Source organism: Labrus mixtus, chromosome 16 (genome assembly GCF_963584025.1).
Source record: "Labrus mixtus chromosome 16, fLabMix1.1, whole genome shotgun sequence".
Classification (NCBI taxonomy): Eukaryota; Metazoa; Chordata; class Actinopteri; order Labriformes; family Labridae; genus Labrus; species Labrus mixtus.
In genome coordinates this window covers 8,711,520-8,729,021 of record NC_083627.1, presented here as the reverse complement: position 1 = coordinate 8,729,021, position 17,502 = coordinate 8,711,520, and the positions used below count along the sequence as shown (strand labels likewise).

Genomic DNA, 17,502 nt, shown 5'->3' with positions numbered 1-17,502 from the left:
CTTTAAAGATGCTCCCAGCAGCAGCAGCAGGCGTTCTGACTTGTGTAAAAGAATAAATTCAAGACTTGCAAGCTGAAATTGAACCAGTAAAGAAAATAATTTTAATTTTTGTCAAACCACTATCACACACACAGGTATCCTGTCATAACACGCCGTGTGTCTGGATGGAGAACATGACGGCTCTAAATGAAAACCCGTCCCGGTGTTACGTATTTATAGAACAATCAGTAGCAATTAAACAGAAATGAGGCACTATACAGTGACTTTGGCAGTGCAATCTTCAGCATACCCCGGGGTATCGCCTTGCTTTGATGGTCCACAATATTAACTTTGAAGCAGATGGTTAAAAACAGAGACGTCGTCAGAAAACATTTCACCCCCGATCTACATCCTGCTTTGATGAATGGAAACTGGCACAGGCACAGCACTGCTACTTCACTACGATGTGGAAACAGAATCGTTTTTTATTCAACTAACAGCTACACACAGTTTGGAGAAAAACAAAAACCAGCGTTGGTGACTCCTCCCCCCCCCTGCAGACGAGGAGAAGAGAAGCAGGCGGAGAAGAGATGGCTGTCTAGCGGCGTCTGTTGTACGTCTGTAATGTGTTCCACTCATAGGACTCTATACAAAGATTAAAAAAAAAAAACTTTTAATTTAGAGCACATCATGTAGCACATCTAGTTATTGTACAACTTTCTTAAATGTACCTGGCTCCTCTTGGCTCCTTTTCCCCATCAGTCCGACAAAAGAGTTGACTTTATGCCCTTTAAAGAGAAAACACCTCTTTCAGATTATCTGTCAACAAAACAGAGTTAGTATCATTTCATTTCTTTCTGTCACCACGGCTGGGAAGCGAAAGCTCGACCCCTTTGCAAGCCCTAAACACAGGAAGAAATCTGTTAAACTACGAGGGAGTCCGTCTCGTTGGACGGTAGATTTTTTTTTCTCAGGATTAAAAAGTTGAGTCAATGAAAGTTGAAAAAACAACTGACCAACAGGGTACCCCCGTGCACAGCCTATACCAGTGGTTCTCAACTCGTCAAGCCTTAGGTCCCATCACCAACTCCTCCAGGAAAAATCGCAACCCGAATTTCTGACATTTTTTGACCAATCAGATGTATTTACTTTTTTTTTTATGTATTGTGTATTTTAAACATAAGTTGGTAAAAAAAAAAAAGAAATGTGAGAAAAAGCAAGAAACTGAACAAAACAAACATGTTTAAAAAGCGCTAAACAGACTATTTAATTCAAGTTTTTTTCCAGACACACATTCGCGACCCACTGAAAATGGCTCTGCGGCCCACCTCTGGGTCCTGACCCACCAGTTGAGAACCACTGGCCTATACGTTCTCAGGTGCGCACGGTTGCAAGAACGCACCATGAAAGATGAATCCATAATCCGTGACACACTGAAAATGACTTTCAGATATCATCTTTCTCTTTAACAAGGTCCAATCTGTAAGATATCTACTGACTGAAATGATAAAGTGACCTTACTATATGATCAGACATTAAGGAAACATGCTCTGTTGAAGTGCTGGCTTCTCTGACAACAACGCAGCAGCCAGTATGTCCTCCTCCTAACTTTAGATTCTGCTCCTGAATGTTCTGGATTTGTTTTGAAGGTAGGCGGTTTTAAGGCGACCCCCACATGGCTGTTTTGCCCCTCACCTTGCCAGGCGGACGGCAGCCCAACAGGTGTTGCAGCGATAAAGAGAAGTGGTTCAGATTGAAGTGATTGAATGAACAATCGCTGTTCTCTCTCTGAAGATTTTTAGTTTAAAGCTTCATTACTTTTAAAACGAATGGTATCAAAAAATACCAAAGTATCCACGTATTTGAGTATTTATTCAGGTATTTTATAGTTTGAACGCGGCGCAGGTCCTGTCAGGTTTGCTGTTGTTGTAAATATGAAAATTTGATGTGACTGCTTCACAGTCCTAACGCGACGTCTGTCAATCACAGTAATGGACTGTAATATGATCAGCAGAAGAGGGGGGGGTGGTATTGAATTGGGGGGGGTGTTATAAAACTTATTGGACCCTGAGGGATTATGTGACATTTACAACGTCAATATTTGCATTAGACTGATGAGACTGTACCAGAAATATATATAAAAAGTCCCTGTGTTGCTCTGGGGAAATGACTAAATATTGTCTCTCAGACTTCGTCGTGTCGGAGTGAAAACATGGCTCCTTCTATCCATCACAAGCATAAACAATCCAATTTAACTCTCACATGTCCTTGGGGCATTGATCCCCCCCCCCCCCCCCCCTAATGATGAGTGACTTATGGTCATGCCTGCATACGAGGAATAAATGAGATGTGTACTCGCTCATTCTGCGCTGTTGTTGCATCACTGAGTGGGAGACTAATTTAGACTTTAAAAAAAAAACCCTGACAGAGAGAAATCCCCTCCTCCTCATTCCTTTTCTCTCCTGTGTGCTCTTTATCTCCCCTCTCTTTGTCCCACACAGACGTCTGCTCCGGACCTCCTTCATCCCTCACCCACCAATTAATGCGTTCAAAAGAAAAGTACAAAAAAAATGAAATAATCTGTGGAGCTGTCCATTAATTAAATTGGGTTTCTTCACCGCTGCCGTAAACACACATAAGAGAGGATTTGTCTTCTTCTTTTTTTTTTGGAGCCAAATGACTCACCTATTCTAGTCGTGGGTGAGTTTACAAGTGCAGTGACATGTTCTGGGATAAATATACCTCATTCCCCCTAAAACACCTGCAGGGCAGGCTCCACGCTCATTTGGTTTCTACCGCCTTTAACATCCAAAAATGTTCTGAGACTCAAATTATGCAGACAGGAGGATACAGACTCGTCTCGTATGTTTGACCTTATAGTTTCAGTATTATGATAAAGAGCAAAGTGTCATTGTCAGTATTCATTAGTCTTTGTAACGAAGCCTTTCAGGTAATTTAGCAGTTTTTTTTAACAGGAGATTTATTATGAGCAAAAGACAGAGAGGCAGGAGTGAAGTGACGTTGACATTGACGTCATGTTCTCTGGAGTTTTTCTGGGAATTTTGGTTACCTGCCTTCAAGCTCCACAAAAGAATATTTTGAGGTTGGGGGGGGGGGGGATATGTTTGATGGTCATGGTTGTTTGTTGAATGGAGGTCAGATCTTAGACTGTAAATATTAACGGATGAAGCCTGAGTGACGTCAGCCTCATCTGTTCCTGCAGGGGGCCCCGGAGGCTCATCAGCAGCCGCCGCCGCCATGCTACAAATCCTGACTCAGACTAACTTTCAGTCAACCTAAAAAACCTCCGGTCTTGAAAAACAAAGCCAATGCGGAAGAGCAAAATCCTGCAGTTCGTCGAGTGTCAACTAGAGGCCGGCTGCAGGAACACCAGAAGTCACATATACACACACAACAGGCAAAAAAAAAGCTGTTTTTACAGCAATAAACATGTTTACAGCCTGGTGCTAAAAACCAAATAGGTCTGATTAGTTATTATCATCACTGGCTCGTTGGGATTTAATAAACGATACATTTTATTCTTAGTTAGGCGTGTAGCTGACATGATTGACAGGTGGGCGCAATGTAACGGTTCATCAAGAGGCTTAAAACCCGCCTCAGCTCCAGCTCTCAGCGTGTCGTTAGGTTGACTGAAAGTTAGACTGAGACAGGATTTCCAGCATGGCGGCTGCTGCTGATGAGCCTCAGGAGCCCCCTGCAGGAACAGACGGGTAATATTTACAGCCTATGAGACAAGACGGTCACTCAACTGGAAAGTAGCTGTGCATGTACGTGCATCACCGCTCGACACTCCGGAGGGTTTAAATGTTTGTTGTAATCCATATAGCGCCCTCTGCTGGTGTCAGAGAACTGCTCGTGTTTTTCAATCAAACTCAAATGAAATGCTTTTTGACTGGTGAATAAATCTACTAGTATCAATGCATATCTGTGATAAACTTAGCTGAAACCGACAGTCACTTGATGTGATAATATCGGCGGGGAAACTTAAAATGTAGCAAACCGCGACCATTTTAAAACATTATTCATATTCCTAACGAACACACAGGTGGATTTCATGAGCAGAAATAACCAGGTATGAGGTAATCTGCATGCATGCGTGATTATATTGAGTGATAATTTAGAATTCCTTTATTTGAATCCTGCAGAACATACCCCTGATCTCATCCTCACTTTGCAGAGTTTGCATGGACATTTTTAAATAATGACATGATGTGATACTCACTCTTGTGGGTGATCTGTGTGTTTCCTGTGGGAGTGGAAAGAGAAGGTGTCATTTAAAAATCCGGTCTAGAGATAGAGAGGCTAAATGAAAACTAAACCCTGCGTGGTTACAGAGAGGGAGGTCTCACCCATCGAGCGTTTCCCCATCAGGCCGATGAACTGATGCGGTCGCGGCTTTCTTGTCATCCTCTGGAGCATTTCTCTTAATGGCTCGTTGGGAAACCAGCCGTCCTGAAAGGTAGAAATCACAGAGGTGATAAATACAGTCCCTGTGTTTAATTCAAGGTCATTTAACACCATTACGTTGAACTATCTTATTGTAAAAAGTGACATGTTGAGGGGTAAAGGAGCGATGAAAAGATGCTTTTTTTGTAGATTGATTTTCTTCTAGTCTTTGTAAATGGGTCTTGGAACACTTATCTTGCAATTTGAAAATGAAGTTGGATTGATTCTCAACATTTTGTCTTAATTTTCAATATTTCAAGACTTTATTCTCAAGCTTGAGCTCATCACATCACGTTACAGGACTGAACAGGTCTAATGATTTTAACTTTATTTGGGTCATTTCAATCTTATTTCCCAAACTGAAAACAACATTTCCCCTCTGATTTATTTTTCTTATAACACACTGACACTTCACCTTAATTCTCTAAACAAAAATATGAGAATAAATAACTTTAACTAACACTCTTCCACAACACTTAAACAAATTCCAGGAAATATTATAATTGCATGAAATAAACTGCGACTTGCAGGTTTGTTTATGGCTCTAGTACAGGTTTTGATCAAAATATTGAAACATCTTCTTATAAAAGTGACATTGAGGAATAATATAAAGCAATAACTTCCAGACAAAAAGGTATTTCTATCTTCTTAAGGGCATCAGGTGACCCTTGTCTTTCCACTCCTCTCCTGCACACAGAGTAATAATGTATAAAAGGCTTGAATCCTGATTTTTCATTAAAGCCTTTCTATTTCAATCTCAGGATATATTTCCTCAGCATGCATTAGCCTGACTGCGATGTGCTCCTGGGGGGGCCACTAACGTCCCCACACTGAGCTGTAATGATTTATCGCCGGCTCGTTCATCTGCAGAAAAGCTTCCAGCTTTCAGGCCTTTAGTTTTAAAGCTGATGGCTCATTCCCAGATCGCCATGTCAAACGCAGGACGTGCGTTTCATGTCAATGGAGATTGTTAAGGCTTCTGCTGCGACTTCACTGAGCACTCAGGGCTTTATTTAATTTCCTATTGGCTGGCTGCTCCGGGCGCCTCGCACTGTCTCCATCTTCATGACTCGAGACATTTTGTGTTCTTTGAGCAGGAGCAGATTATTTCAGCTGTCTGTGAGACAAATCAAACTTCACTAGAATCAAGTGTGAAATCATTTACAGCATAAAAACATTCAGCCCGTCTCTGGGTTTCATGGAGGAGTTTTTTGTGGCATGCATGAGAAAAAATATAGATGTTAAATGTAATATCAAGGTTTAATCTTGTTTAGTCACTGTTTAATCTATGTGACAAAGTCATGCGGTTCTGTTTTTTAAAATAATTTTTTTCAAGGCTCAGACACAGAAACTACATCAGAGGCCAACATGTTGCCTGCTAATCTTTTTTTGGGGGGAAATGAGGCTTTTTGGAATATCATGGGAGGAGAGTACTTCTCAATGAAGGGCAGAAAAAAGGGGGTTTGAACACTTGTTGGGCAACTTTATTTAATTTTTATTCAACCAGGAAAGCAACTCATTGCGTGTTCTGGTCGAGGCAGGCAGAAACGTACGGAGGGCAATGAGGGCAAAACATGAGGAAAAGAAAGAATTGGAGGAAACAGATCTTTTCCTGCTTTCTGAGAATAAAGAAAAATGTTAAAAAATCTTCCTGCTTTGATGTATTTGGTATCATATTTGGCACTGACGCTGAAGGTGTGATTTTATTTGAACATTTGCAGCTTGATTTCGTCATTTCCTATTATTCCCTACATTTGATTGATGCTTTATTTCAACATTTTTACCTGTTACATCGTGCGTCTCTATCCCTGAAATTCTGACTTCTTGCTATAATTTTGCCTTTGTTCTTAAAATGTTAACCTTATTCTAAACATTTGAACTTTTTCCTTAAGAGTTCAACTATTTTATGATGTTTCTTAACTTTATTTCTAACATCTGACTTTATTCTTGATATTTTAAGAATTTACCAACAGGATTCCCAATCTGTGAGACTCCATTCCTGACTTTGAACCTTCATTCTCAAAGTGTAACAAAGATCATCCTCTTCAGTTTTTTTTTTTTTTTTACCAGACACCATACCTGAAAGTAAAACAATTTATTCTTCCAAATGCAACATTTCAAATTAAAAGCAAACTTCCATGCATGGCACTGATACTGTGTGTCTGTTCATTTCTGGTCTTTGGAAGATTGAGGTTGAGGTGATCCACCTGCAGGATGATGCTGGACTCTGTGCACTAAGGGATTAGTAGATTGATCGTTTATCTTTTCTCTGAAGTGCACAGTTGCACTGTTCAACAATTTAATTTCATTACAAAATGTTCTACCCCTTTAAAACTAAAAATAAATCTGCTTGAAAATGTGTTCCCAATCCGATGAAGGACTTAAGTTTCACTAAAATCCCTCATCATGTGTCATCCATCATTAGCAATATCAAATCTAGTGACAACTATTTAAGCTTGCTTTATGCAAGAGAGTGGCTACTGGAGAGGAGCAAGACATATTTATAAAATGACAAAAATATAAATCAAAGGATAATAAAACATATGCATCCAATATTCTTCTACATGATCTCATCATTACCCACTTAACCTACAGAAATGCACATGAGTAGGTGATAAGTAGCAAATGTCCTACTGTTCAATTTGATATAGGGATTATTTATAAACTCCAAAAAAACATCACTAACCGACCCCTGTGCAAAACAAACTTACAGTCGAGGTGCAGGTTTGTGCAAATTGTCATGCAGAATAACAGAAACAGGCATTCATTTGTAGCTTTAAAGTAGAATGTATGAAAAGGTAAGTAAACTGAGAATACGGCTGCAGACTACCTGAATCTGATTAGTGCTCGTCCAGTAGTCCGCCTTATCATTTGGGTCCTCGCAAAAAACTTGAGCGACGGCGACAAAAGCCATTAAAACAGGGAAAAGCAGCAACTTCATGGTGCCAAAAGCTGCTGTTCGACGCAATTAGCTGCGATTCACCCTTGAGTAAGTTTCGAATCAGCTGTAAACTAAAAAAAGAAAAACGCGTTAAGGTCTGATGCACGATCAGCAGCTTTGTTTTACGCACTGCTTCCTTCCTCAGAGCTCAGCAATAGTCCATAGTGAGTGCGTGCGTGCGTGCGTGCGTGCGTAAAAACCCCCGCTGTGTCCAAAAAGCTCTCCGCGCGCTCAGCCTCTGCAGTAGCACCTTCTCTGGTCTCTGTCTGGTCCGCCCTGCACGCGCTCCTATATATCAGCGATGCTTGGTAACGTCATTAGAGTAGTGTGATTACTCTGGCTTTAGTTACAGATATCACGAACTGTAAAAAAAAAAAGAAGATGTGCGTCATAGGAATTTTCCTCCACCTTCAAACTACTCTGAATATGAGCTGATTTTATAAGAAATGGTCAGAAACTCATCGAGGAGCCAAAAACAAAACTAAGTGTCATTAAGTATCCTGACTGCTGATAGCGTGGGTTTAATAACGCTTAAATCATTTATCACATTATAAAACTACATGGAGCTGCCTCGTTGTGTGTGTGCCCTACTAACTTTTAGATTTCGCTTTGAGAGAGATTCTGCACGCCGGGAAAGTAGAGAGGACGGAGCTCAGTGTTGCATTCACGGACTGGTCCCTTCTCAACACTTGTGGCATAAGCAGCACAGTAAGATAACTACTTTTGATACGAAATATCCCAAAAATAAAATACATATTGTTGCTCTTAAATCAGACATTAAACGTGTTTAGATTAGATCATTTTTATTTTTAAATGTGTGAAGACAACTTAATTTTTTACCTCTTCAAATCAATGTCCTGCCACTTGCTTAATTGCGTCACGTCACAGTCACGTAAATCCCTGATGACGCACTCGATGTTACGTCGAGTCATCCACCTGTCTGAAAAACTTTAGTTTTATCATTTTTAAATGGGCGTACTAACTTTGCTCAGTTTTATTGTGATGACTATACCCTACCCTTGCAGCTTTAAGGAGTTTCTAGAACAGGACACATGTTCTATCTAAAGTACATCATCATTTTATCGTTTTTATACAGACTTACACCATATACCCTGTATATTTTGACATTTGGTACATATAACCTCTTTGAGTTGAAGGAGCTGCAAGAAAAGGATACATGTTCTTTTTCTTCCCTTTTTAAACGTAAATTAAAGATATGTTCTTAAACCCTCTGCCCTATGTATTTAGTTTTACATATAGACTATACTCTGTCCTTGCAGTTTAAAGGAGATTTTCTGTCACCTATGAAAGACTGGGTGAAGAGGAGCAGGGCGTGTGACCTCCGCGTGCACCTCATCTCCATGACAAAGGCTGCGTTTGAAACAGTAGGATGCTCAGGATGAATGTTCACAGCGTCCACGCACCTCAACGAGTGCTCAGTTTGCCCGAGTGTCTTTATCCCACAACAATAAATTCAGATTATTTACACATCTGCGAATGCAAATGTTTTCCCAGCTTGGAACTTCAGTGTGTCCTGTGAGGAGGAGAAGTGTCATTCATCTGGGTTTAATTAACGGAAACACCAATTTACATAAACAGGAATATTTTCAACACATGCACAGACTGCCTTTTTTTCTCTTTGCTATTTCTACAATTCTACAATTCACTTAGCAGACGCTTTTATCCAAAGCGATGTACGTCAGCTATTTAGTCAACTTTATATTCTGTTTATGAATTTGTCCATAACATAGACTGATCATGCTGCTGCCACCTGAGGAATATTACTAGAAGATGATTCTTGCTCAAGTTTAATGGTACTAATATGTGAATCCAGGTTTATTTTCTCATGTCTGCAATAATCTTAAATCAGAATTACAGACTGGTTATATGCAGTACAGGCCACAGATGTCCTAAAACATTTTTCATGATGCTCAGACTTCTCTAATGGCAAATCTGTACCCTTCAGATGGCATTGATTCAACTTTGATCTTGACGTGGTTTATTTTGTGTGTTTCTTGGGGTGTTCAATGAGCCTAACTTTACGTTTAAAAAAAGCTTTAAAATGTGTGATGGGGAAAACCTGAGAGCTAACGTAACACCCTCAGCTCTCACCCGCTGACTTCAACCTTCCTGTGATTTGTAAAATGTGTGAAATATGTGGTGGGAGGGGGGAACTAGTATCAAGTGGCAGCCCTAAGAGGTCATGTTAACATTCACTTTTATTTACCACCTTTTTCCTGTGATTACAGGTCATTTCTGGTTGTTTTCTCGAGATACCGTCTTGTTTTTCTCGGATCAGCAACGGCAATGACAGAGCCGAGGAAGAGACTGGCAATGTTGCAGCTTAAAAAAAGAGCGCCAAAGTACGAAGAAGTGACGGTACAGTTGTGGAGAATGGTGCACTTTGGTTACTTGCTTGAACTAGCTCACAGGCGTCGCACCTTTAAGGGATTTCTGATGCTTTTGTTGGTAACTCAACAACTTGAAATCAGGCCTGAAGTGAAGCAACATTTAGCTATAATCGGTCAAAAACAACCCAGGAATACTTGCCCTTTCTCTATGTTAAAAAAAAACAACCTTGTGTCTAACATAAAAACAGTCTTCATGGAGAGCAAAAGCAGGCGGAAAACAATCCACCATAAGGACATCCCATTGGTGGTAACCTGATGATGATTTATTTACCTCCACAAACAAACATCTGTGCAGCAGACAAACTATTGTAGATCATTTAAACTTTAACAAATCTGAATGACGCTACGTTGGGAAATTTAATCAGCATTTAGATTTCCCAGCTTCTTGCACAGGTGAACAGACTGTGGATAGGTTTAACGCTCATGTTCATTTCTCCTCTGGACCAGCAGGGACTCTGTCGTCTTTGAGCCAGTCTGATCTGAAATTTAGAGAAGAGAGAGGGAGGGACACATGGGAGGGAATTACAGTGACGGGGGGGGAAGGATGGAGAGGGAGGATGTAGGAGGTAAAAAAAAAAAAGAGCAGGACGCCATTCAGGTCGGTGCACGGAGATTTTACAGATGCAATACTAATAGGGTGGACAAATAAGAGATCAATGCAGAGAAGCGTCACCGCTGCGTGGAGGGAATAGGATCAGGGTCATGTGACGTCAGTCGCTGTGGAACCTCCCCTAACTTTCCTCAGAAGCAAACGGGACTCCTACATACACGAACATATCTGAGCGGTTCTGTGCATGAAATGAATCCAAAGCAGATAATTTCTTCGAATAGTAAAAGCAATGCAGCAAATATTTAAAACATGAGCAACCTGGATTAGAAACCCCCCCCCCAAAGTAAACCTGGGACACATTCCATTTATATTTTAATTAAAAAAGCCGAGAAGATGTTTAATGAAAAACAGAGATGTTCAATTATTCACCAACAGGAACAGCAAACAGGAGCATTTCTTTGATCTGAAACACTTGATGTTGTTCTAAACATCATGGAAACAAGTTGTTGATTTTACTGCAATTACACTGACTGTTAATCAGGTTGTTATTATTGACGTTTAAAGAGACGTAAGAGACTTGATTTGTTCAACAAACTCACGTCTGAAGCACATCCCCATGATTTAGGTCTCTTAAATTAAAGATCCGATGATTGTTTAAACAGGGCTACAAAATGTTAGTTCTCTCTGTGGGTGTAAAATGCTCATCTGATATTTCACAACAGGAAGCTAAAGCTGTTAATTCTCCACACGGGAGGACCTGATGGCAGGAACAGATAAACCAGCTGTATGAAATTAAAACTATCCTTAACGGTTGCAACAACAGTATATGAAAAATGGACGATGTAAGAGCACCCCTAAAGAGAAGCCACACTTTCTCTACCATATTAGGAGTAGGATAAAGTGCATTTAAATGTCACACAAACTTCATTTGATAAAACTAAACAACAACATTCACATTTTGTTTTCCAGGGAGGAGGTTTCAGATGCTGTTGACTTGTAGCATCTCAAGATCTTCAGCCAGGGACCAGGTTACTTTGAGACACAGCTCCTTTTGTAGCACCAAACCACAATTAAATGGCAAATAAAGAGGAGCCAACGTGATGAAGTGTCAGCAGTAATGTGGGTGTTGTACTGCTCCGTCGTGAGGCAGCTCAGACCAGAACCAGAAGGGAAGTTTTTAATTTACTAGATGGGTGTTTGTTCAGGAGCAGAGCAGAGAGGCAGAGCACTACCATATATATATACTCATGAGCTTTGAGTACTGACTGAAAGAATAAGAAAGCAGATTAGAGAGAGAGAAATTAGTCCCCTTCCTAAGAATTATTTACCCTTGGAGTGCAATCGCTCCTTATAGGATTTCCAGGCTTTTCTATCTGATGGGAGAGACCCCGGGTCGCCCCCTGAGCTCCATATTGGAAGACTTATAGATCCCATTTAGTATGGATGGTCCACCCAATCTCCAGAAAAAAGGATTTAAGGATGTGACTCTGGAGGTGGGTGTCTGGAATACTTTAGTCTGATGCTATGTGACCCTAGTGCTAGTAAACCAGATTTTAGTTGCGGTGTATTTTGCTAGATAAAGATTTTTAAAAAAGTTTGGTTATTTCTTAGCTTTTTTGATCCTGGGCTGTGTTCGGAGTGAAGCTGCAGCCCATGAGAACACCGGATTGCCCTGTCAATCAACCCAAAGATGATTCAGTCATCACATGTCTCAAAGTGACTCCCGACCTTGTCATACTTCCCAGTATTAGTACTACAGTTAATGGAGGGGAAGTGTTTCCCTGCACTCGCAGAAAAGACCGTTACCTGTCATTTGCAGTAAATTTTACATCGATGCGGAAGCAGCGTCCCTGATGTTGACGTTGATCCTACTAATCTCAGATATCAATATTCCTCTCACATCAGCCGCTCGCCCACAAGTGAGCATCCATTATCTTGATGGACCCGGCGGACCGACTCCATCAGAAGGTCACAGCGTTGTTCGTGCAACAAAAACTCTCAGCAAATAAAAGAATTCAGTGAAAAGATGAGAGCGAGGATTGGTGAGAATCCATTTTGATCCTAAGATCGTTTTTCAAAGGTACAACCGGGAACAACCAACCGTTGCTCATGAACGACATCTGCTGAAACACAATAAAAATGCTAATCAAACTTCCGCTGTTGTTTTGGACTCAAAAACGGACACAATTAAAGATTAGAATAATTTACAGACTCTTAGAGCTCTGTGTGAGTTTTAAACGTCACATATTACCCTTATTTTCAACTGGTTTAAAGAAGTCTCAGAGCTCCCCAAAAGTCCACTCTGATCCTGTATTTGATCATGCCTATAAACCCCTCTATTTCAGCCCTGCTCAGAACAGGCTGTTTCTGTGTCAGTACCTTTAAATATGTAAATGAGCTGTGTCTGACCACGCCCCCTCTCTGGAAGGGCTTGGGTGTACTCGGTGCTTCCTCGCTCCATGTCCTATTGTTTACGGTGAGAAGGCAGACTCAGAGGGCAGAACAAACACCTAGCTGTGGGAGTGTCACCCACCTGGGGGAGGGGTTACTGCCCTTTGTGATGTCATGAAGGGAAAATCTCCAAACAGCCTGTTATAGCACACATTTTCTGAAAAGTGGAGCAGGCAGAAGACGGAGAGGATGGACTTTTCTCATAGGGTGGTTTGTAGATGGACTAGGAACACATATTAGTGTTAGAGAAACATGGTGAAGTGTATTTTGCATAATGTGTGACCTTTAAATCTCTGTAAGGTTGAACCCTGTGTATCAGTAATTCAGATAGGAAGTAATTTTAGCAAATACTTTTTATGTTCTTGTACTTCTTAAGAAACCATTCAGATATAATCACAGCCTATTTTCCTATCACAGCGTCATGTATGACGGTTGACTGAGAGCTCAAACTGTGCATGACTTGACTTGATGTTCTGTTCCTTGTAACCTCTATGTGATTAATACCTGTGAGGGTATAACTGTGAGTATGAGTCATGCAAACACACTTGGGAAAATACAGTACACCAATATTTTTTTCAATAGAGGCAGATATCTCGTAGTTATGCTCAATTCATACCGGTAAAACAAATTTAAGCGGGAAAAAATTGGAAAACATTTTGCTGTTGTTGCATTTTTGTCACAGATATGGCAAAATGCAAGTTTAATCTAAGATAGGTGCCACTGGAAAAAAAAGTTTAGTCTCTATTGTGGAGATTTAAAGCCATTGGGCCTCATTCAAAAATCGTTAAGAGACAAAGATGAGTCTTTTTGATGCTCAAAATCAGAATACACCCACACAGCTTCGAGAAATTGTGTCTGACGGACCGATAGCTCTGCTAAATTAGGTGAACAGCTAGCGGTACTTTTTTTTTTTTTTCCTTTCCTCCTGTGTTGGGACGTTTGCATTTGTTTTGAATTGATATCATTTCTGATTTTTCCTAATGTAAGCATTTCAGCCGTTGCATGTTGGTTGCACTTGTCGACCACCTTGCAGAACCCATCCACTATCATGAACATTTTTTTTTACACAGATATCTGCCTATATGTGCAGATCAGGCAGCAAGGTTGATCTGAACCTATAGGTAGAGAGCCTAGGGCCACAAATTTGATCAGCGGAAACCGAGAGAACCAAACTCATTCTTACTCGGCGGTTCTAAACCAGATTTAACCTTTTGTTTTTGTGTGTGATTCAATCAAACATCAAGGTACAGAACAGTGGAGAAAATGTGATAAATCTAATGTTTGGAGGTTTATTTCTGACCCCTCTTGAGCCCCGGATGGCCGTGTGTGAACCACAGGAGTTAATCCAATCACTGTTGTTTTAATTAAAGCACTGAGGGGCCGCCAGCTGGAGATGGATTGGACCGAGAAACAATAAAATAAGAACATGCATGATTAAAAAGATTGTGAACATATCTAACCCCCCCCCCCCATCTTACCCCCCAACTTGCCACCCAACTTGTCCCCCATCTTGCCACCCATCTTGCGGTCAAAAGCGACTTCAGAGTAAACAAACATTGGGGACAATTAGCAGGAATTCATGGCTATGACATAAACATGGGCTGCGCATGTTACCGGTCAAACTTGAGTGAGTAATATTTGTATATATCACCCACACAACAGGATATCAGATCACAAATATTGAATATGTTAAATACACACTTAACACACCAGAAAAACTGAAGGAAAAATCTGACAAGGTAAACTTCAGAGCCCAACAACACATTGTGACTTTGCTTTATATTCGGTAACATGGGGGAAATCTGGCCCAACTGATTCTCTTGTTGTGCGTACCCCCACAGTAGTTACACCGTGTTATTGTCTCCTCAGCTCCAATAAAAAAAAAAAAAACTAAATGAAAACACCCACAAGCCATGACTTTGAAGCAGTGATTCAAAGTGAAGTGGCTGTGCTTGGCCATCGAGCACTCTTTGCCCTCGGTGTGAGAGGCGTTTAAACAAATAACTGTACACTCCTCATCTCCTACTTCACACACACAACTTCAGTTCGCTATTGTTAGCCGCTAAATGCCAAGTACTTCTATAGAACAGTGGAATAAAAGCAACAAGGGGGGGGGGGGGGGGGGGGCTTTCAATCACGTCGGTCATTCTGGATGTGAGAGAAACAATAACAGGTTGTTTTTTTTGTACCTCTCTTGCAGTGGACACACACACACACACACACACACACACACACACGCACACACACACACACACACACACACACACACACACAAACATAATTTCATATGTGAAGGTTGTGAGGACATTTCAATTTTCTTAGTTCCTTTAAGAATGAGTCACACACTGTGACATCTGCTGGAATCCAGTATGCAACAAAGGTTACATCACTGATCTGCCCTCTACACGATGCACACACACACACACACACACACACACACACACACACACAGACACACAGACACAGACACACACTCACACTTACAACCCTTATGGGAATAAAGGCATAAATCACCTTTTGAACGTTGCTTCAGTGTTTACCTCTCAGGAGTAAAGGCTCCATTTAGATGAATTTTAATCAGCACGGTCCAGATGGGACACGTCAGCTCTAATTTGCAGCTCTGCAGGACACTCGCTCATCGCAACTCATTTCTTAATGTGAAGCAGTTCTCACCTCCCTGCTCCTGCTCCTGTACTTCTCTTCAAGTGAGCTGAAAGACGTCCAGAGAGATGGCTCCTTGGCTCGGTCCGTTAAATACCACAGCAACAGGCAACGTCTCTTAAAATGTCTTTCTTTTCATTCCTAGGATGTGAAGTGAGATTAGTAAAAGGAATGGTTGGTTGATATCACCTAATAAATATATAGTTCCCAATGCATATTTTGTGTTTTTTGTTGTTGTGGATTCTCTGAACATGGGCTTGAAGTGTTAACAATAACGCCTATTTGACATAACAGACTGCAAAAACGATGGACATAACCTTTCGAAATCATACAGGAAAACCTTCAGTTCAGCATCTCGATCATTGTGTGATACACACTAACCGGGAAGAGAATGAGCAGCAGCTGTTCCTAGTTGGTGGCTCCTTAAAGGTAGCTGTGTGGCTACAGGTACGCCAAACCGCATTGTGTCTGCAGTTAGTCCTGAGACTGCTAAAAAGAAAAAGAAGAAGCATTGCCTTCATGTGACACTGGCCAGTGCTACATGAAGGGTAGTGAGGTGTGTGAGTGTTGGACATTCTCACGGGTCTAGTCAGGCTCTCACAAGCTTCCAGGTAGGCATTATGTGTTTGTAAATGTAAATGCTCACATATGTAAAATATTAATGTATGTCTTGCATGGGAAAGGTTTGGCAAATGGGTAGCCATCCCAGAAATACATTTCTATTTTGTGTGTGTTTATTTTGGGGATTTTTATGCCTTTTATTTAAGAATAGGACAGTGGATGGAGTCTGAAATCGAGGAGAGAGAGAGAGAGAGAGAGAGAGAGGAATGACATGCGGGAAAGGAGCCACAGGTTGGATTTGAGGACTAAAGACTTCCAACATGTTGCGTGTTCACTAACCACTAGGATACCTGCGCCCCCTGAAATATATTTCTCAACACATTCCAAAGGTGTTCAGGAGATTTCCACATTTACTCATTATTGTTTGGGTTGAATAGAAATAATTTCACTTTGGTATTGACACGTTTCCCCAGTGATTAAGAACAGCCTGATCCTGTTGCTATTTTGAACTCTGCAGGCAGATTTCTCTTACCTTCACGTCAGCCACTTCTATTCACCTGCCAGTGATGAGCTTCACCAGCGGGGGGGCTGGAGGCTTAGGAGGTTCATTATATCTGGCTCTGTTACATCCCCCTTCTGTGAAGGCACCCAATAGTCATAGTTGTGTAAGACCCCTCGCTGGCTGCCCGCCCACCCACCAACACGAACCTCCTGGTGTACCTTTAGCTCGTTTGTGCAGTCTGATCCTAAGCAGGAATCATTCATACACATAGTTAGACTAGTTGACTTAATTTAGCCATTATTATCCGACATTATTTTTGATTCATTTTTAAAGTGCAGGGTGATTTGAAAAGCACCATTTTCGAAACCTTTATCTTCATAATGGATTCGGTTTCCATTAACACCAAATCCCCACTCTTGCATGGTAAGATGGATCGCAGACGACTAAGAGCATACCATTTCCTGTACTTTAGAGAGCTTATTGAATAAAGAGCCAAAATGCCATTTCCACCCCGATCGCTTTTATTTTTAAATGCTGCTTGACCTTTGATACTTCCAGGGCGTCGCCAGAGTGAAGACGGTGGTCACAAAAAAGTTTCTATTTGTAGATTTTCACTACAGAAAAACATCTCTGCCTCCATCTGGGACTCACCAAGTGTCTGAGTGACGGAAAGCAGCAGGTGATGAGAGAAGCGTACACCAAACACCTGCAGAGCAGCGACTCTCTCATGGGTCGGCTCCTCTTTTTGTCGGTACGCTATCGTCAAAGAGTCTGACATGTTGAAGGGTCTGCAGACAACCAGGACGAAGAACAGCTGCTGTTTTGGGAAGATCACAATGAGCTGAATGCAACAGTGTGAACATTTTAAAAAACTGTAGAGACAGATATGAGAGTAAGAAGAGTTATCTAATGACACTAATCAAAAAGAGTCCAAAACATACACGTTGTTACACTGACAGAAAACCAACATTAATCCAGC

The 17,502-nt window shown here is 41.1% G+C and overlaps 3 protein-coding genes across 3 annotated transcripts in view; 1 reads left to right on the top strand and 2 right to left on the bottom strand.

The window, feature by feature from the left end:
* umad1 (UBAP1-MVB12-associated (UMA) domain containing 1) overlaps positions 1-17,502 on the top strand; it is a 177,867-nt gene that overhangs the window by 66,554 nt on the left and 93,811 nt on the right. The window lies entirely within an intron of this gene.
* The window catches only part of ngly1 (N-glycanase 1), a 281,389-nt gene that overhangs the window by 201,580 nt on the left and 62,307 nt on the right, over positions 1-17,502 (bottom strand). The gene's annotated exons all lie outside the window — the stretch shown is intronic.
* On the bottom strand, positions 79-7,664 carry tac1 (tachykinin precursor 1). Its single transcript, XM_061059073.1, has 5 exons — positions 7,277-7,664; positions 4,350-4,452; positions 4,223-4,246; positions 711-767; positions 79-624 (listed from the first exon to the last, which is right to left on the bottom strand). The coding sequence occupies exons 1-5, from the start codon at positions 7,385-7,387 to the stop codon at positions 578-580; spliced, it is 342 nt and encodes a 113-aa protein (XP_060915056.1). The 5' UTR covers positions 7,388-7,664; the 3' UTR covers positions 79-577.

Coding starts and splice junctions, on each gene's coding strand:
- tac1 (XM_061059073.1), bottom strand. CDS start 7,387: ATGAAGTTGCTGCTTTTCCCTGTTTTAATGGCTTTTGTCGCCGTCGCT. Junction 768..4,222: donor CACACAGATCACCCACAAGA/GTGAGTATCACA, acceptor TTCTCTTTAAAG/GGCATAAAGTCAACTCTTTT. Junction 625..710: donor AAGGAGCCAAGAGGAGCCAG/GTACATTTAAGA, acceptor ATCTTTGTATAG/AGTCCTATGAGTGGAACACA.